This window comes from Gallus gallus, chromosome 2, assembly GCF_016699485.2.
Source record: "Gallus gallus isolate bGalGal1 chromosome 2, bGalGal1.mat.broiler.GRCg7b, whole genome shotgun sequence".
NCBI classification, from domain to species: Eukaryota; Metazoa; Chordata; class Aves; order Galliformes; family Phasianidae; genus Gallus; species Gallus gallus.
The window spans coordinates 99,255,142-99,276,885 of NC_052533.1; the positions used below are offsets into that span (position 1 = coordinate 99,255,142).

Here is a 21,744-nt window from a genome sequence, read left to right on the forward strand (position 1 = left end):
ATAGAGCTAATAGTATATTAAACAAAGGGAAGTGGCTTGATGTTACCTTGCAGAAAATTTCATTTGTGAAATCTGTATTTTGTGTCAATTAGACTGCATATAAAAGATATTGCTCAATCATTGTTTGCTCACAGGTTTCAAACTTCACATTAAACAGTTGTGTCACTCACAGAGTACTATAGGTATGAATATAGCAATATCTGCTAAATATGCAGATTTTTTTTTCTCTTTCAAAAGGAAACCTTGCAGACAAATTAAATGCTTAGGCGGGGCAGTGGGACTTTTGTCTTTCTACTTCAGTTGAAAGTTGAATGAGCCCCCCCGTTTTTTTTTTTACTTACTTTCCACTAAGGTGATGAAAGCAGGCAGATATTCCACTGTGAATAGTGGACTTGGGAGTTCTCTTATAAACATTTTAAGCAGTCCTGCTGCATCGTTGTTTCGTACTTGATTCCAGTCAAATGTGTCTTCATAAAATTTTGCCTCAAGTTCTTGATGGAGATTCTGAAAGAAAAAAGGAACAACTGACTCTCAGATATTGCTTCTGGTCTGATAGTTTGATATCACTTCAGAAAACCTTTTACAAACCGGAGACATATTTACACCACAATTGAATTAAAATAGCTCTAAACCAGTTGTGATTCAGGTATAGCCACGTGGAGTTTAGAGACAGTTAACAAGTGAGACTCCTGGGTCTATTCTGAAAGGCAGGTTAAATTTGGTTTGCCATAGCTAGATTTCCACCAGTGACACATTTGAACTCCTTTAAAGCAAGACAACTTTGCACATTGTTTAGTAGGATTTTTAGCACATTATTTCTTTTTGTTTCAAGTACTCATCCAGAGGTTTTGACCTTTTTTATATCACAAAGGATTCGCATGTCTGTCTTCTCTGCCAGTGAAACTGCTAGACAACCTGTTGGCATTTCAGCCAAGGGGCTGTTAGTGAATGGTTTGAAATTCAGGCCTTCTTGTCTTCAGAAAGATGCTTTGTCTTAGGATAGCCACAAGTAAATTTGATCACTTTGTAGTGATCTCATTACTTTCAGAAAGCCTGCACTTGATGCATGCCCCCCCCAAAAAAAACAAAACAAACAACAACAAACCCCTCAAAAACATAAGAGAAAGCTCAGATAGATAGATAAAATTGATTCTATTATTTTGGGTGCTCAGTTACTCCTGTTGTCCAGCGTTACCATTCTGCTCTATAACAAAGCTCTGGAAGGTAACAAATTGATGTTTTACCTGCGTACGAGTGGGAAATATTTTATAAGGTTCCTAGAAGAAGCAGAATTTGGCTTCAGATACAGATCACTGTTTGGAAAACGAAAACTCCATAAAAAATTGTTGGCTAGCTAAGACTGAAGTATTTTTTTTTCTACTGTAAAGCTAGCCATGAATAATACAGCTTTCACAATTATTACTGGCCAAACACTGCCTTACCCATAGGAAGTCTGTTAATGTTTCTTTGTGAGACTATTTTTGACAAAATGTATCTGTTGCTGATATTCAGGTTTCAGGACATGTTTTTGTCAAATGTACATTCCTACTATACAAAAAATAAATAAAAATAAATAAAAATAATCCAATTGCACAGAAAAGCTCTGAAAAATGGATTCTGTTTACCACGCCTCACATGAATGGAAGGAAATTACATATCAAATATGGTCACACATAATGAAGTGAAATGTCTGGCAGAAACAGAAATAGAGGGTCATTCAGGATTTGGTATATAATGTTACAATCTCATTTTTACTAGCACATTTTACAGGTTATAATCTAAGCTATCTCAGCTTCCTCCATTCACATCCTTTGCACATAATCCACACAAACACCTGAATTAACTTTTCTTTTGGTAACTGAGTGGGAAATGTGGAACAGAACTCCTCAACTCATCAAAATCACAAGAGGAGAGAAGAACTACTCAACATTTTTTCTGCTGAGAAAGAGTTAAAGTTAAAAGCAAGATTTTTGGAACACAAACACATATGTGTACATATATATCTACACTGGTGCTTATATATAGATATATTAATACACACACATATCTAAGTGCTTTTAAATACTTTTTGGTCACTTTTTTTTTTTCCTATGGCTGATCGAACTGTAGATTATTGTTCACTGGAGCTTTCATTACAAATTAGATTAGAGGAAAAGTTGTGTTTATTTCTTCTATCCTTTGTTTTATAGAAGAGTAACCTTAAATCACTTCCATATGCCTTCTCTTTCTCAAAACAAGACTGAAATAAAATTGGAATGTCCTCAAATCCTAATGTCATAATAATGTATGAAGGCTTTGAAGAATGAAATCTGGATCTGCTTTGAAAAAACATTTCTCTTGCTGGTTGGGTTTCTGGACAGACTTAAATGAAGACAAAACTCAAATAATTTAAAATGTTTAGGTGGACACTCAATACCAGATAGCTATAGATAAACTCATATGTCAGAGAGTCTCCTTGGGTAAAGGCAGTGAATAAGGAGTGAACAAGTCAAAAAACAATATGTGCAAAAAATAAGAAAGTCATTAATTAGGTAGGGCAGAGCTCTGCTGTGCAATCTCTCCAAAGACGTCAGAGAAATTTAAGATTGTGTGAAATAATACTTCAAGAATTTTTGTGAAAAAATGAGGAAGCCAAAAAGCACAGGCCAAATTAGGAGCTCTCTTCTTTTATAAATCCAGTGTCAAAGGGAGTTGGGATGCTGCTGACTGTCTTTGGCGCTTTTCATATGCTGCTTCTTCTTGATGATCTCTAGCCCATCAATGTTTAGTAATCTCTAACTTTATTAGTTGTGTTTTTACTACCATTTTGAGATTTTGAGCTTTCCTGCTATGTTCAGAAAACAAGACTAGTTATCTTGAAGATGAGAAAGTGAAAATAGGAAGTTACTGTTATAAATTGCTAGAATCAGATTAAAAAAAAAAAAAAAAAAGCAAAAATATAGAATCATATCATAGAATCATAGAATGGCCTGGGTTGAAAAGGACCACAATGATCATCTAGTTTCAACCTCCCCCCCACTATGTGCAGGGTCGCCAACCACCAAACCAGGCTGCCCAGAGCCACATCTAGCCTGGCCTTGAATGCCTCCAGGGATGGGGCATGTAAAACCTCCTTGGGCAACCTGTGTTGTCACCACCCTCTGTGTGAAAAACTTCCTCCTAATATCTAACTTAAACCTCCCCTGTCTCAGTTTAAGACCATTCCCCCTTGTCCTGTCACTATCCACGCTCATAAACATGCAAGAAAACACCATCAAGTCATAGATGAAAAGACAATGGAAATAAGGTAGACACTACTAAACCCAGAAAAAAAAAACCCAACTTAATTTCCTAACAATTTCACAGCTCCAGCTTCCAGCTCCTAGAATTTAGTTAATCGGAAGAAACATTTCCAAGTGTTACTGTTCTGCAGTGGCAGAGCCAAGGTTATTGGGCACCAGATAGCCTGTGTTCATGGCCTGTAAATAGCCTGTGAAAATACAGCATTCTAGGCTGCCAAACAGTGATCACAGGCCAAATTTCTCTCACATGGAAGATGAAATTTTAAGATCACAGAAGACAAATGAGAAATAAAATGGCATAAAAAAATGGTAAAGTGACATAGAATAAGATCTTTATCTTAAGTTAGCTCAGTTGGCAAGTCTGTATTTCTGAAATAAATTAAGAAGAAGATAAGATCGCAGCAATTTTGGATGACAGAGATAAACTGAAAAGATCACTCAGTGTTCAGCTCAATTCAGTGTCAAGACTGTGCTTTATATAGAACATTACCAAATGCAAAGCAATAGACCACACGCTCTGTGATTTATTGGTTCCCAGGAACTAATTTAACCTTTCACTGATAGAGCTGGAAATGTTGATCTACACACACCACTATTTCTGTGCAGTGTGCATTTGTGTGTGCTGTGTTATTTGACATTGAAGCTGTGATCCATGAGACAGGAAACTGGCACAGACATCTACCTTAACCCTGGAGGCAGATCCGGGCACTCGAAGAATTCCTTCAGTTTCTAAACCAGTTTCCTCAAGCTTGAGCAGCAACTGAAAAACAGGCAAACCCCAGGAAAATACTCAGAAGTATTTAAAAATGCCATTAACGATTTTTAATACGTCCACTTGAAACAAACCTGAAAACAAAATAAAACAAAAAACCCCCAAAACCTTATAACATAGTCTGCTAATGAAAACAAGCTTAGGTAAGTAAGCCTTCCTAATTCAATCTCTGTATTTCTGACTCTGAAATCTGATGTATAGAGAGTACAGAAAACTGATAATACAATAAGCACCTCTGTCCTTGATGTGACACTTGACACTGCTATAGAACAAGTAACATATAAATGTATACGCTCTTTTATTAATATATTTATATACTATATATTAGGTTACACAGGGTAAAGTGGTGTTTTGAAGAAAACTTAACCTCTGAGAAATGCTTAGGCTTCTCCCTGAGAAGAACAGTGGAATGGATTATAGATAACATGTGCTTCTGTGACCTAAGAATTCCAATTAGAAAATGATCACGAGATATTTTTATTTTGAAATTTCTGTGAATACAGAAATATGCTTTGCACTCTAACTTGTTATTAAAAAATAATATTTTGATTGAACAAGATTGAGAATAAACAACAACCAAAAATAATTTATTAGCATTTATTTACATAGCTCTGGATTTTCAGTACCAGCTGTACTTTTCTATTCTTCAATATCCAATAGTAACTTGACAGAGGAGCCAAGCATTGCAAAGTTATGTAAATATTCAAGTTCTGTCATTTTTTCCCCTGACACTCCATGCCACTTCCTCTTTTCTCAGTATTTACAGGAACATTTTTTGGAGTTTCAAGTCCTTGTTATTGCATGTGTGCTTGTGTCTGTGTATACATCTCCAAGATATCTGCTGGTTGTCACTGCTCTGTCAAAAGACCTATATAAATGACATTGCCTCAAAGGAGAAGATACCACATTGACATCCAGTCTAGAAATAATAGCTAATGACCTCTTCAGTTCAAATTCACATGAAATTAAAACTCTTGAGAGAACTCATTTCTGCTGCTTCTGCGCACACACACACAATCTTGCATGCCTGTTTCATTTAATGAGAAAGAGAAACAGTAAGCCTGACATTTGCTTTCCAAGGTTTCCTGTATGGTAGCATATAATTACAAAAATGGAAAGAGGTTCCCACTGTAGGTAAAACACAAAAGACGCAGAAATCTACAGAAAACGCATGCAGAAATCTATAGAAAACACCCTGAAAATTGTAAAGCTTGCATCTTTTCTTATCTGATCTGTGTTCTAGGTGCCAACGTGAATGATGGAAATGCCAATCTTAGTGACTGAGCAAACTGTATTATACTCACCTTTTGGAAAATGAGAGGAACTTTTATTCCAGGAACCTTCTTCTGATCATTCTCCAGAAGCACTGTGAGGGGGACTCCAAAAAGACCGTTTTCTTAAAAACAACAACAACACACGTGAAAGTGAGCAAATACAGCCTCATATGTGTCTTCCTATCACTGCTGAGCAGCACCCAGGTGGCCGCCATGCAGATGCCATGGTACAGTACCTCGTCTCCGCACTCTCTCCGCACGGTTCCTCTTCAGCTCCACACCCAGGGCATCGTAGAAGGCTGTTAGCTCAATCAGGGAGAGGTAGCGGATCTTCTTCATGTCTTCAGGAGAGAGATCTCCAACCTCTGTCAGTCCAAATCGGCTTTTCCGAACAATGAATTTCTACAGTAGAGATGAACTGCATCTTAATTTGCACTAGAATTATGCACATTTTTTTTGTTTGTTTTAAAAGAGATGCCCATATTTGAGAAGAAGTCAGTTAACACCATAGAGCTGAACCACAACTCCATATTTTAGCCTCGTAGGTTGAAATAGTTTGCATCCATCTGAACGGTAATCAACCCTCTTGCTTATCGTGTTCCTTTATAGTTCAGCTGGTGTCACTGGGGCAGAGGTCTTAACTTCAGTACCCTGACTGCAATCCAGTCTGGAAGAACAAGCTATGTGCTAACTAAACTTCTGTCCAGTTTCAGAAGAATATAACATTGCTTTGCTTCCTCCTCTCCCACACTGTCTTTGAACGCTGCTGAAAGAGCTGACACATTTCATCATGGATATGGCTGTATATCCATTGGTGATGGGGATGGATGAATACATTTATATTCTGCATGTTTCTATTAATTTATGAGTTTTTTAAAGGGGAGTTCAGACTAAACATCTGAAGAAAAACCCAGGAGTAAAACCACTTATTCTCATGCCAAGGCAATTCTTTACTGGTAGCTTTTAGTACTTAAAAATTGTTTTGGCATAGAAAAAGCAGCTAAGAAACAATTTATTTGAATAGGCTTAAACTAAAAAATACTTAGTAATACTGGGGTACATGAAGATGTCTACATATTTTAGAAACTGCATTGTCATGAACCAGAGCCAGAAGCATTGCATCATGCCATAGGCATTTGTACAAATGTCAGAAAGAAAAAACGTTCATCAGTTTTTGACTTGATTGCTAGAAATAGTAACAAAATACAATATAAGGCATGCATTCCAAAGCACTGTGGACCTTTGGTACTATATGAGGTTGTTGTTTTTTTTTGTTTGTTTGTTTGTTAGTTTCTTTTTTTTTTTTTTTTTTAGTTTGGTTTAGTTGAAATTCAAACAATAAATTATTAGTCAGAAGTACAAGTAAATAGCATTATAAATCATCTCCTTCCTTTAGAGGACTGAATAGAAACCCAACTTTTAAGAGGGTTTTGCTCCTGGAGATTTCATTCCAGTTCCCTCATTTTTAAACAAATTTGGGCCTAATGTATCTTTAGATGAAGCTAATCAAACCTATTAAGAAAAAGGCAAGAAAAAAAATTCCACCAGATTTCAAAAGTAAGAGAAGACAAAGGACACATAGATCACATAGATTTAGGCTTCCTAAACTGCATTGCACAAGGCTTTTCAATTTGGGGAGAAAGAGTGCAGGGGATAAAATAATGTATTTGCCGGATTTCTGAGGCATTTTAGATCAGAATATTCCATCCCCAGGATGCAGTAATTCCATTGTTACTCTTATGCTGAGACTTAATAATGCAACCAAAATTATGTGGAAGATGTAGAAGCTTAAGTATTTAGTATTAAGTATTTAGCTACTCCTTTTTAGCTCCACTTTGGTTTGTGAGAATTACGATGAATGTAGAGATAACCTTATTCTCCACTGGATGCCAAATTATCTCCAAAACAAGAAAAAGAGACACACTAAAGCAAATGAATTTCACACTAGTTGCAGCCTGTTTGGTTTCAACAAGGAAGTTTGCTTCTGCATTTCTGCTTCTTCCTTGGTGGCGCCTGAGATGGATACACTGATAATTCTCAGAGAATTCAGTGCCTGTGTGGATAGCACGTTTCCAAATAATCTACAGCTATTTCTTACATTTCACCAAAAAGGTGGTATCTGGAGCACAAATTCAAATCTCTGGGAAGCTCTAAGGACAGATGGAAATAAGAAATTATCTATTGAATTCAAGGGATAATTCCGGAAAATGACATGACCGCTTATGTAGGTCTTGTTGGATGATACAACATGGTAAACTTCCCTTCATTTCATTCATATGTTATCTCCTATAGTGTAATTGCACTGAGTACTGATAGGAGGCAATCAGTACTGCTGCAGGACTAAGCCTTGCTTTTTCCCCCTTTATCTGTGTAGCAATTTTAAATCCATGTGTCAATAAAAGCAGATAATCTGTGGGGGAATAAAATAGGAGAGCTGATCAGTAATAAAATGATTGCTAGTATTAGTGCCAGTAACTGGTCTTCATTTTTGATGTGCAGGTGATGCATTATTTGTAGATTCAGTTACCCATGTTCATGGGTACAACTGAAAATGAGGCTTGAATATCCTGTTTACCCTTGTGCCCATCTGGGAATCAGTCGTATGGCAGAATGGCAGGAGCTCTATATAAAGCACACATAGCAAAGTCCAGCTAATGTTCTTTAACAGCCTCCAAGGTGCCAAGGATATAAAGCGGGAAATTAGTAGGCAAAAGATACAAAACAACAACAACAACAACAACAAAAACCCAACAAAAACAATTGAGGAAATAAATAGAAAACAAACTTACTGGCAAAGCAGAGTCTTCCTTTTTGAACCTCTGGCTCTTTGTCCACTCTCGGGTTTTTGGGAGGACTGTAATGGATTCTGAGAAAGAGACCTCATAGGAGAGCTCTTCTGTTATAGACGAACTGCCTTTATCTAGTCCACAGTCTAGACAGCTATTAGCTGAAAATAAGGGAAACCACATATGAACCCTGAATGTATACTTGCATTCAGGACAGAGACATTAAAAAATTGAACCATGAAGACAGAAGTCTTAAGAAAGTAATAAAGGAAGTGCTTCAAAGAGGAATTTCAGTGTAAAACACAGTACATTCCTGTTTTGTCTGGAGGAAATAACCCCTTAGAAGTAAAATCCCTATTTTCACATTAGATTACTTTACATGTTGCTTTTCGTGAGAAAGATAGTCAAGCTGTAACTTCCTGTTTATCAGGAATTACCAAGTTTTTGTACTCTATCCCTGTCTATCTAGGCCAGCAAACTGCTGGCACTTGTGTAATGAACAATTAAATCCAAAAGTTCCTGACAGAAAAAAAAAAAAAAAAAGCTGTTGACACAGATTTTCAGGTCACTGTTGACTTATTTACAATCAGGAGACATTGTGCATATATTTTACATGGTCACATACATACATGCACAAATTTCTCACAGCTGCTCATTCAGGTGTGTAGCATCAAAGCAGGACCCACTGTACAATCTTCTTACCATTTGAAAAGTACTATTTCTACTTACTGCTCTACTTTAAACTTCAATTGACTCCTGAAATTAGTAGAGGCCAAAGGAAAATTTCTGAAATCAGTACAGTCAAGTACAGAAATATCCTATTGTCATGGAATCCAAAGTGTGGTTACAGGCTTGTGTTCCAGTGTTGTCAACTTTAATGACTCATCTCTCACATTTCAGGGCAATTCTACATTTTTTATTAAAGTCCAGCTCCTGGACTCACACAATTGGTACAGTATAATGGTTTTCATTAAAAGGGATATCAAATTTCAGCCCCCAGGACTGCAGAGAAGATTTTACTAATGTAACCCAACTGCATTCAAAAGCCGTGGAAATCAGAAGTTGAACTCAAAAGCATTACACATTTTATAAACATGTTCATGCCCCATGATTTTTGAATAACTGGATTTACAGATGAAGGTACTTAATCATCTTTTGTGACACATTTTGTTGTGAGAAACTTTGTTTGGAAATTCTGGTATGAAAAAGTGGGGTACGTTATTAGATGGTTTCTGATCTATGGTCATAGATGTTACCCAATGGACAAGGGATTTTACAAAGCATTCCCAGACCACAGACCCTCTCCCATAGCCCTAGCTGTTTGTTCTCCTGTCTGTTCTAATACAACTACTTGCAGGGCAGAGGTACCAGCAGAATAGTGAAATGATTAGGCTGTGCAATCAAGATAAATGATGTCTGTGGCATTATATAGAAAGGTAAATATATAAGGAACTATTTTAGAAGCTCTGTTTTATATATATATACACACACACATAAAATTTAATATAATTATACTAGTAATAAATTAATACTTTTAATTATCCTTTAGTTAAGCCCTGAACAATGATTATGGAAAGCGCTTCCAAAACAAAAGATGGACATTGCCTTGGAAGGCCACTGACAGCTAATCGAAGAAACAAGTAAAACAGAGCTATCATGTCCACTAGCACTGTCAATAACTGTTAGGGCAAAGTGTTTAAGGGATGTCCAAACTGACACCATTGGTGAACTAGAATAATAGGGGAGATCTAGAAAAATGATGATTTCTAACATTACAATATCTGCAGTACTGGAGAAGAAATGTGGAGAATACATGCATCTTGTTATGATTCTTAGCAAGAAAATACACTGTTGATGTATTTTGGGCAACTTCTGCACCATATTGTTTGAACGTTACTTTCACAATCCCAAACTTGCAATGATCAGTACATTTTAGATGTCGACACCTCAGAGGCAGCAGTCTGTGTCTGTACAACACCAGTCTTGAATGGAAAACTTTGGTTCCTACATGACAATAAGCTGAAAACCATTCTAAGAAAATATATGCAGCATAACCCTAACATGAAGGAGGGGTCTAACCTCAGAACCACAAAAGGATCTCTCTGTCTATCATTTTTCTAGGAGGAAGTGAACACTGATTACACATTGGCATACTCACAGCTAACTGATTTCCAAACTGGCTTCTGCCCAGGAAGCTGGATACCATTAGAAGGAACTGGTGACACTGGAACTGTCTCAAATGTGGGCTGATAGGCAAGGAAAAATGATCAGACTACAGTGAAAGTCAATGACTATGGACAGAAACTGCTACAGTTTAAGAAACAGTGAATCATTCTCAGCTTACACTCTTTGCCAAGTTTAAACAACGTGTTGTGATTTGCCAGAGTACATTTTTCATAACTGAGCCTGAGAAATAATCTTCCCCAGGCTGCACAGATTTGGATCATGTTGAGGTCAGTGATATTGCAGCTCACTGTAGCTAATGAGTCCTGCACTACATAATAACTGAAATTAGCTAAATGAATTGCTGTACGTAACTGTACTAAGCGAAAGATCCCTGTCAAATTGTAATTCATCCTGTTTTTAATCACTTTGCTCACAAATCTTCTTGCGGACACTGACACATGCTGAGCATCCCAAGCACCTGGCAGACACTGGACTGTACTCCACCAATAGGTTATATGCTAACACTTTATCAGAGAACAAAAAATTGTTTTGAGGGGAAAAAAAAGACATTAATTTCATCTTTCTACTGCAGAAACCATTCTGCACTGTGTGAAAATGGGGGAAGTATGTATGTGCAGCATTGTGGAGAAAGAGCTCTGAAGTTCGAGGTGACATCCAGGCAGAATCACCTCTTCCTGTCTTCTTGGACTTGTCCTTGTGCTTGACAGGTTTGGGACTGATAAAGACAAATCCAAGTATGTGTGTGTGTATATGGAGAGTAGCATCCCACCTGCACTTTTTTTGGTAAAAAAAAAAAGGCAATAATTTAAAAATGCTCTGAATGATATTGAGTGAAAACCACTACAGTGCTCCCAGCCAGCCTTATACGTATTTTATTCGGCTGTCCTTTGTTTCCTACTTAGGGACCCCTGCCTGAAATCTGCTGCATCTCAACCCTGAGTCTTATGGGGCAGCCCCTGACTTGATGAACTCACAGCTAAGAGCCCCTATGAGGCTGGAGCAGCAGCTCTTAAATTGCTCTCTAAATTGCTACATTGGCTTTTTATCACAAAGCTGCAGTGCCTCAGGGCAGTATTTATTGTCTTTTCCTGATAAAAAATGTCACATGTTTAAGAGGCAGGCAGCTTTTCCAATCACAAACCTGAAATAAGGGTACAGTTGTTTTACTCAGTTTTATCCTTTATGTTACTTGGGTAACAAAGTCAAACGTAACATGAATACAATCGCTTCTGAGAGAGTCCGTTTAACGGCCAGTGAACTTGATAGCAAACAGGATTTGAGTCACACGGACTTCCTTAGCCAGTATACCATACAAACCACTGATTCTTTTTTTTTTTTTTCGCGGAGAATTGTATGATGCTGTCATCATAAAATCACATAACATGTCTACAAATGTTTTTCAGACATAAAAAACGTAATGTAAATTTCAGGTGGGAATATGGAAGTGGAGAGGTCTGTAAAACTTGCCTCTACAATTTCAGAAAATCAAAGATAAGAGTAATTATTCATCTTCCAGATGGAGGAATTAATGGTAAACAAGCAACTGGCTCATCTACTTTTGCTACTCAAAATGTCTGACCTTACAATCAGAATCAGAATAAATTCACTGTGAGTCAGCTTTATTGAGGAAAAAAGTCTTGCTCCATTGATACTCAAGTGAAATCAACAGCGAAGATGCTGCCACCAGCAGCTTCTGCTAAGCACAGCTGGACTGGAAAAAGGAGCTGAGAGCACAGCTCTGCCTCTTACTCAGCAGTGCCTGAAGGCTGCTTGTGCTTGTGGCAGCTGGATATCAAAAAAACATTTTTTTTTTTTTTAAAAACAAACCATATTCTTCCTCTCATTTCACAGCCTTCACAAGGAGAGTATATAAAGAAAAAAAAATCTCTTTTTCCTTTTGTCATAGTTTCATGAATTTTGTTATTAGGATTCCACATCATAATATCGTGTAGTGCACTGGAAGTCAAAGAGTAGAAATTTCTTCCAAATGCAACCAACAGGAGCTTTTTATTTGCTATCTTTTTTTGAATCTTAGGATAACAGGGATAAAATCTTTTTAATGAATGATTTTTTTTTTGGTTCTGTATTGTAAAAAAGATTTTAAAACTTTGGAATCTCATGTCTTAATGAATGCCGAAAGCTGAGGGTCAAATTGTGTCCTTACCCACATTAGGACAACTTTATTCATTTGGCTGGGGGTCCACTCAGTGCAAGACTTCATATATCCCCATTTCTGACTGAAAGTGATTCAATAGAAAGCTCTAATTATCTGATGCTAAAAATGAGCCCAGTGCTTACTAGCATAACATACACAGGAATTTCCAATGGGAAGAGGAAACCAGAAGAGCAAGAAAAAGATGGAGATGAGGTAGTCGTTTCTTTAGTAGTTAACCATATTGTAGAAGATGTAAAAATAAATCGTTGGAGCCCTACAACAGTGTCCTGTTGCCAGCCCTACAGCTAAGGAAAATTAAAGCAAAAGAGGTAGACCTATAGCTCTAGTGAGGATATAAATTGCCAGTGCTTTAGTTATATTCGTATTTCCAAGTGGTGCCATCACAACTGCCTTCTCATGCAAATAGTTCTGGGTTAGTTAGCAATTCTTCCTTAATTAGGACATGATTTTCTCATGTATTGCTCAAGTAAAATTCTCAGAAAACTCTTGAGGAGTTTTAGTAGATCCCAGCATTAACGAGCATGATGTTTCATCGCCTTCTTCCAATAATAAATCAATGTTTTTCCACAAATTTATATTCTGCTGCTGATTTCATTAGGCTTTGGAAGCCAGCAGAGCTGATAGCTTCTGATAGAAGCAGCAGGGAACCAACAGTAAGGAAAATCAGGCCGCTGTGATTAATAAACCATCCAATTTGAATCTTTGCAGCATGGCTGCCAGTGGAGCCTGTTGATACCAGCCTGCCTGAAGTAGAGCAGAGGCACCTCAGCTGTAAAAAGGTGCTTCTCCAAAGTTCTTTCATAGGAGCAAAGCGCCACATGTGATGAATTTTGCCCTCAGCATTCACTGCACCTTCCTAGTAGAAAAAGAAGTAGGGAAATATAGCTTCATTTCCTTTCACTTCCGTTCCTTCAAGCTGTTGAGGGAATGCTCCTGCCCTAGTGCCCTTTGCTTAGTGTGATCCACACTGGAGTTAGCTGCCAGGCAGTAACAGGAAAAAAAAAAACAGTCCAGCAAGCAAACATTTTCAGGACAATGAATAAATAAATAAAAATAAATAAATAAAAAAATCATCCCTCTCTCCCTTCTTGCCCTGCCCTGGGATGTCAACTATTTATACAGCTTCAGTGGCCCAGTAAATCTCATCTCAGGTGACCCTAGTGAGCTAATCACCTCTTCTCTCATCATTAGGCACTGAAAAGAGTAATCCATCTTGTGTCCCATCCCTCTGAGCTCCTGTAATGCTCAGGTTGTTGGGAAGATGTAAATCCATCCCCCTAAAGGGGAGGATTATAGAGTTACCTGAAGCAATTAGAGCTGTTTGGCTATTTGCAACACATTTACTTCTGCCCCGCCTGTTCTCACTTCCTATAAGAAAATAAAAAAAAACCCAAACAAACAACAAAAAAAGGATAGGAGAGCAAAGAACTTCCTGTATAGTCTTTATGCCAGTATCTCTTCAGTAGTTGTGCTGAAAAGTCAGCTGCTCTTGGTTTTTTTTTTTTTTTTTTTTTTGGAGCTTTTTTTAAAATCCAGATAACTTTCCCAAACCAATTCATCAAAAAGATTCTATGACAGCTGTAGCGCTATGCTCAAAGACTCAGCTGAGTGTGAGGATCTGCTTTAGCTGCCATTGCCTCACATAGAATTGCTCAGGATATGGAAATCTCAGCTAACATCCCCTAAAATGCTGGCCTGCTTCATTCTGCAAATGCACCCGCCCATCCATCTATCCCAGAGGAGCTTATAATTAGGATGGATTTTCTAAATCCCATAAGAAGCAGAAAAGATAGGAGTAATGGTTAATGGGAATATTTAAAGGGTGTTGGGAACCTTGCAGGCTTTTAGAAATACAATCTGCTTTGTAGTCCATTGGAGGGTGGAGATGGTGTTTTCTGCAGCTGTGTTTGTTTATCTGTGTTTAATACTTAGGCAAGCACCCTGTAGAACTGCATATTTTTGTGGGAAGAAGTAAAGGTCTTAATTACTTTTTCAGTCTTTTTTTTTCAGGTTCTCAGAATGCAAAACAAGTGAGAGAGCTGAATTTCTGAGGTAAAACAATGAATTAAAGGACAATGGATGGGAAGCTTCTTATTCTTTTAGCATGTGAAAAATAGTAGAGAAAAATTAGCAGGTCAAAAAAAGATCAATAGTGTGCCCATCTGAGTTACAGCGATTGTTTGCCTGATTTAAATTTGTTAGAAAGCTTAAGCTTTGATAGCATTATTAAAAATTATAAGTGCTTTAAGGCCTACAGATACTTGAAGCAGAAGTGTGCTAATCTAATAAAAAGTGGCACCAGCTTTTCAATGTTCATGCAAACATGCTAAGCATTTCTCATGCAAAAAGTCTGCCCACAGGAAACTACTGGGTGCTTCTGGAAATATTTGTGGGATATGTCTATCACGCAGAGGTGAGACTCTAAAGAGCCAAGGAACTTCAACTAGAGACAAATTAATTCCACTATGCATTATGTTTTTCTAATCTTAAGATAATTAAGCAGCTACAATTTTATTTTTTCCTTCCTCCCCCCCCCCTTTTTTTTTTTAATTCATTCAGGATGCCAGTTCTTGAGGAAAAAGTAGGACAAATAGAAAAGGATAAAACAATTTCAGATACAAAGTTTCCTAGATTTTTGTAATGATTAAAACTTTAATTTTAAGGGTGAATTTGTGAGCTTATTGGTGATCCCCTAATAATGTATCATGAGTCACTCATCCAAAATCAAACTTTGCTTTGGGCTGAATTTGCGTGGCTGACTGCATTCACCTAAATCAACCAGTGAAGGGATCAGAATTGGTGCTCTTAGACCTATCCTCAGGGAAAAATGGATGAAGCCACCAGGGGCAATGCTTATTTCTGATGCTGTGAAATAAATGAATAGTTAATAGATTTTTGTTGGCTATGTAAGTGAAATGTAACTGCCAGCATACCAGTTGCAATTGTGCTGGCAGGTGTTTAATTGCTTATGCATATTTGAACCCCAGTTGCTTCATTAGAGAAGCTTTACTTCACTGCTGGGACTGTTGAGAAAATAGCAAGCGTCCCTAGAAGTTAGAAGAAATTTGAACGACTGCCAAGAGTAACTCATCAAGTTCCAAAAAATAAGGGAGTAAATGTTAGTCTTGGAAGGAGGTTTCAGGAGAAGGGCTGGCAACAGATACAACATTGTTTTGCAGGTTAGCTGCAAAATTGTCTGCCATCTATTTTATTTGGTTTCTTCCTTTCCTCTCAAAATGTAGCAAATACAGCATTAAAAGCCTGTACTTCATGTTAGGAACTTGTATTGGCTGGCTGTATACCGTCAGCAGAAAAGATTCCTGTCTAGAAGAAGCATTCATGGGCTACTTGTGAAACACTCACAAAAAAAAAAAAAAAAAAAGCTCAAAACCATTCTTTTGAATTCATTAGCTACTTACAGAAGAGTCACTGGTGCCAAAGATATCTCGCACATCCCGGACCGTGTGCTTGTTCTTCTTCCTCAGGGTCTGAGTGTATGTGTTGTACCTCTTCTGTACGGCAGCAGCTTGTGTTCGGGTCAGAGTGGACAGCAGGGCTTGGCCATCCTCCTCCTCAGCTCCTGAGATCAGGGTAGATAAGCCTACATCCTGCAGCCACTCAGCCTCCAGTTCCCCTTCTGTGGATGAAGAGAGCACAACATGGTCTTGATGGAGAAGGAGAGAAAGCCAGGAAGGAAGGGAGGTAGCATGGAGACTGCTGTGTCTGCCTTTATCTCTGGAAGGCTCCATTTCCAATCTTTCTTAGGCCAAGATTCTAAGTTAATTTAGCTTTTGTCACCATACTACCAACTCTCAGTTTGGCACTGTCTGCACAAGGGATGTTTAGGAAAATATCAGAGAAGGTGTTTTTAACCTGTACAATAACATCTTCATGTGAAGAAGGCAGCCTGACACAGCAAGTTTGCTAAAGGCTAACTCCTCATTCAAGAGAATGAATCCTCAGTTCCCACTTAGACCATTTTATGTCAGAGGAAGCCATGCAGGTAGAAATTAAATTGGTATTCTAAGTAAGCAAAAATACTGAAGTAATGTATACAATACAACAATGTGTTTACACACAGATAATGAGCAGATTAAAGATGCTTTTAAAACCCTCCATCAGCAGGCAATCAAACACTTTGGAAAGGTGACCAATGGAGAAAAGCTTGATGTTCAGACAGTCCAATAGCAATTTGGACACGATAACTAAGAGCCAGAGCCGCTCACTAAAAACCAAGTAGGGGTAGGTATTAAAGAGGTCAGGTAGAGGTGCAAGGTGCAGACATAGCTACCTTTTAGATATCATCCTGATTTTTACTAGCTGAAGACTGGCTAATACTCTACTTTCCAGGGGTTCTGGACACCCAGATCAATGACTAATACCTCCTTTTGCCCTGCCTTGTGCTATCTTCTGAACCAGTTACACAGTGAGATTATACACAATGTGAAACAGTGTTTTCTTTGAGTTTCAGCTTGCTACTGCTACCTGCTACATTAAATGAATATTCTCTGTCACTGTAGAACAGGGTGATGCTTCCAATCTACACTTCTCTGACTCACTTTGTAGTTTTTTGTTGTCACTGCCTTTTCATTTATCTGCTTTCTAAAGTAAACAATCATAGTCTTTTTAAATCTCTCATCACAAAGGAGATTTTAAGGGCCTTCATTTTTATTCTGCCTGTGACTGATCCTGCTTCAGCAATATGCTGATTGAGACAAAGCAGTCAAAACAGTAATTGTATTCCAGCTTTGACTGCAGGAAAGGTATTACAAATAAACACACCAAAGAGGAAATTGTCTAATTCTAAGACTGCTCTGTAAAGTAACTTGTCTATACACTTACTGTTCCTCTTGAAGCACTGGCGTTAATGACATGCTCATCTTTTCACTCTTTCTTTATTGCCTATTCCTGGCAAAATTGGACTGCAGGTAGATTGATAGACACCAGTTTACTTCACTTTGAGAGTTTGATACAGAAAAAAAGAATTACAGTCTTGGTTGGTAGAGGCAAGTGAAAGAGCGCACACATGTGCCATCGCTGACTTCATGGCCAACTGCCTTTTCTCTTCACAAAGCTCTACAAAAACGTCTGCCTCTAAAAGGACAGCCCTTTGTTAGGCTGGGGTTTGACAACTCCTGTATGCCACAAAACAGATCATAGATGCAGAAAGGATCACAGTGGAGACAGGATGACAGGCCATTCCGTTCCTCCTCTGTCAGTTTTGATCTTGAGGTCCTTCTGCCATCCTCACTCTTCTTTCTAACAAGCCGTCTTTTCTTTTCTGATTGCTGCTGTCCTACCCACAACCATTCATGTTTCATTTTCCTAATTATATTAATTTTGGCTTTTATCCTGACATATTATTTCCAAGAATTTTGTTTTTAATCAAATGTGGTTTTTATGATGCAGTGAAAAATAGTAAAGTAGACACGTAATTCTGTCTGTTTACCAGACGCCCTTGTGACTGTTTTCTCTGGCTTTTTCCCTTTTTCTTTTTCAGCCACTCACAAACATAGGCTACGACAGAAAAACCCTCAAAAGGTTTATGGAAACAAGTTTAAGTAAGATTGAACAAACCTACACTGTTTTTAAAAATACTATTTTTTATAGTAGTAGCTAGTCATTCGGCAGGGTCATTGTTGTTGATCCTGCTCCATCAGAAGATAAACAGATAATAGAGAGGACCCATTGGCTGGTAGTTTTCTTTTGGTCTCAGAGACTGCTAGAAAAGGTGTCTGCCTTTTTTTGAATTTCAGATATAAGCCCAAATATCTCATCCCAAACTTCTAAAACTAAGTGTTAATAGCAGTTCTGCATGTCAGAGTGATTTTAAACACCCTGACGTTCCCTTCCCCTACATATTGACCCCATGTCATTTATTATGTCATTTATGATCTACTTTTTCTTGTCCTTAGTTACATGTCAGCAGAGTATATCTTCTCATTACACATCTGGAGTGGCAAAAGCAGAGTTGTATTTTCAACATTATCACTAGTGTCTGGCTGCTAAAACATTTTTGTTTCTTAAGGATTCTGCAGCTTTTCCTCTCAAAGAGATCAGGATGATGAATAATTGTTTTTATTTTACAGTGGGGAGTTACACATTAATTTTCAGTGTTTTGATCCCCGTCAAGGAGTATTAACCTATTAATACCTTAATAAAACTCATGATTATCAGAGGTCCCTTCCAACTCTAAGGAGTTCTATCTATCCTCATTCTATCACTATTTCCAAGATCTATAATCTTAGACTGAAAATATCACTGAAGTTAAGAACTAGAAGAAGAACTCCCTGCTTGTGCGTGGGTGTATGTACTACATAAGTGTTTAAAACAATATAAAGGTAAATGAAGTGTGAAGATGTATTGCATTTTACATTGCAGTCTCATTTTTAATTCAGGACACAGAGGAAAAAATCAATGCAATGTAATGAGGTGAAATCAGATGAAGGATAATATGGAACTACAGTGCACTTTGCATTGGTGTGAAGATTTAGCTGAGCAGTAATGAGAGCAACAGAAAAGTTTTTGAGAATTGGTAAAATAGGCTCCTGCATTTCCTTGTCCTACTAACTTAACTGGCTTGTGACTTTCCCCTGAGGCTGGGGACAAGTCAGGAACACATTGTTCACACTGATAATTGTATGAAGGTAATACCATGATGTTCACAATCTCATCTTGTTCTAGGGAGCCCAGAACTGGGCACAGCATTCCGGGTGTGGCCTCTCCAGTGCTGAGTAGAACAGATCTTGATCTGCTAGTGATGGTTTTCCTAACATAGCCAAGAACACTGTTAGCCCTCTTAGTGGCAACATCACGTTTTCCCAATAAGGTCAAACTGATTGAGGCAGATTGCTTTTCTGATTTCCTGTAACAGTAACCATAAATTTTCAATGTTACACTTCCATCTATCTTTATTTGAGATCACAGGCCAACAAAAAGAAGTGCAGTTTGGTTTTAAGCTGCTAGATCACATCCCTTATTGCAAACAGAATTCTGGTAAATGGAGGTCTTCTACTTTTGTTCCCAAGAGAGGAACCCAGAACTAGTGAGTGGAAGTCATTCCCTACAGAAACAGCATGTAGTTAGAACTAGATACCTCTCTGTTGGATACTTGACATGAATGATTACATATTTGATTACTAACTAAAGTAGCACCCTTTCCCCTTTTCAACCTTTTTCCTGGTAGCAAAATTAATGATATCCTATTGCATGTAAAGGTAAGAAAAGCACATTTCACTCATGTTAACAATTGTATGAAGAGAATACACCATTCTTTCAAAATCTATCTTTAGATTAACTATTCCCAGGCTAGTGACCTTGATCCACAAAATAGCTGCAACCATCAGTGGGCCTTGACCTCAGAAAAATTTAAGTTTCATCCTACATTAACACCTGGTATTTTGTGTTGTATAATAAAATGCATTTGTAAGTGGGATCATAACTGGGAAAAGTTAGAGGACTGTTGTTCCAGATGTAATGTATATAAGTGATCAAAGAGTTTTAACAAGTAAGGAAGCTGAACAACGTAGGCATCTTTATATTCAGACTCATCTCTAATGTCTCCTTGAGTCAATCTCAGAGAAACAGGCAGCTACCAAACTTCTGATAGCACAAAATGATATCTAGCTAAAAGCTGCTTCAAGACTTTCGTAACTTCTGTATTATATCCTACCAAAAGACAGAAAGTGGAAAATTCCAATATATTAATTGAACATTTCTGTCCTTTAATGGGTTTTTGTTTAGATTATTAAATACTGGAGATTAAGTTTTCTTTTAGTGCTTCTCTTTCCTGACACAAACTAATCTGTATTTTAATCTTGTTCATACTAGGGAAAGAGAGAAAAGCATCACTGAAGAGATCAGGAAATGCTAAGGTGTGGAGAAGAAGTGGTATTTATGTGCTTACCGTCAGCAGGTTTGAACTCCAAGAGTGTTGCTTCTTCAGGCCCATCTTCACTGCTCTCCTTGATGCTCTCCACTTCGCACCAGAAGTCCTCCATGGAGGTGCTGTCCACGGAGGCCTGAGAGTTGGAGCGAGTGAATGCTGGAGGACTTGTTGGCATTGACTCATTGGAAAGCATCCTATTAATTCTTCGGCAGCGAGGAAGAGATTTTCTGAAAAGAGACAGAGATGAAAACTAAAAATATTTTACCTTTCTAACATGCAGACTAGACATGCAACTAGGGCTTCAAATGTGGCTGCACCAGGAAGGCCAGGAACAAAATGCTGGAGACAAAGCATAGAGTTCTGGTGGTCTTCATGATCTCTGTTGTTCATAAAAGTCATGATTGGAGATTTGTTTTCATCTAACAATTTATCTCTTTAAAGACTTTTAATGGTTTACACCCCAGAGGGGAACTCAGAAGATGCAATTTTTATTTCTAATACCACTACTCATCTAATGAGACAATGAAAAAACATTTTAAATTCTTTGTGCCTCAGCTTTTCTTTCTGTATCTTCCTGTTTTGCTTACTCACTGAAATATTTTGAGGAAAATAATCAGACTTGAGAACATTGGAATGTATTACAAACTGATCTTGTCCTCAGTAACTGTGCATATTATAAAGAAAAATATGAAAAATTTGAGATATTTTACTTCAGAAGAATAATTACTTTTTTCTGTTTGAAAATCCTGCTTAAAATATATTTTTAAACAAAATCACAGTAAATGAAATCTTAAAAAAAATCTTAGAAGTAAAATTATATATTTTAGGACAAACAGAGGATGATCACCTTTATTTTTATCACTGTTTAAAAAAATTGATTTACTAAAAATCAAATTTCAAGTTACAATTCAACACAAAGATTTCTTTTAAATTAATTTTTCAATTTTTAGTAAACCAACAAATTTGTCCCATATTCCTTTGTTCTTGTCTTTTCCCATTGTAAATTCGTACAGCTGAAGATAGTTATATCATTTCACTGAAAATTGTATGAATTACCCACTGAAAAAGTTTTTCACATTCACATTATTACAGCTGCAATACTGTAAACAGCTTTTGCAAGTGCAATTACAGTAATTACAGTAGAAAGTAATACAAACCACCACAATATTTGTACAAAGGAGTCAAGAGGTAACATAATCATCACTAGAGAGCTAGACTACAGGAATTAATGGAAAATTATGTTATAAGGTCTTCTGGCCTTCACTTATCTGAATTAATTCAAGTGCAGTTTCCCTTTCTCTTCCTTTCCTTTATGGCATCATCCTGCCAACAGCCCTTTGTTTAAAACCACAAACATCACTTTTACTCTATTAAAAAAAA

At 37.4% G+C, this 21,744-nt stretch overlaps 1 protein-coding gene across 2 annotated transcripts in view; it reads right to left on the minus strand.

Annotated features, from left to right (window-relative positions):
* The window catches only part of ARHGAP28 (Rho GTPase activating protein 28), a 74,015-nt gene that overhangs the window by 13,621 nt on the left and 38,650 nt on the right, over positions 1-21,744 (minus strand). For both annotated transcript variants that reach the window (XM_040695644.2, XM_040695645.2), the window contains exons 2-9: positions 20,383-20,591; positions 15,896-16,113; positions 10,272-10,359; positions 8,117-8,274; positions 5,564-5,729; positions 5,358-5,449; positions 3,964-4,041; positions 342-504 (exon numbers count right to left, since the gene is read on the minus strand). In XM_040695644.2, coding sequence (XP_040551578.1) covers positions 342-504; positions 3,964-4,041; positions 5,358-5,449; positions 5,564-5,729; positions 8,117-8,274; positions 10,272-10,359; positions 15,896-16,113; positions 20,383-20,591 — 1,172 coding nt within the window. The remainder of the gene's footprint in view (positions 1-341; positions 505-3,963; positions 4,042-5,357; positions 5,450-5,563; positions 5,730-8,116; positions 8,275-10,271; positions 10,360-15,895; positions 16,114-20,382; positions 20,592-21,744) is intronic.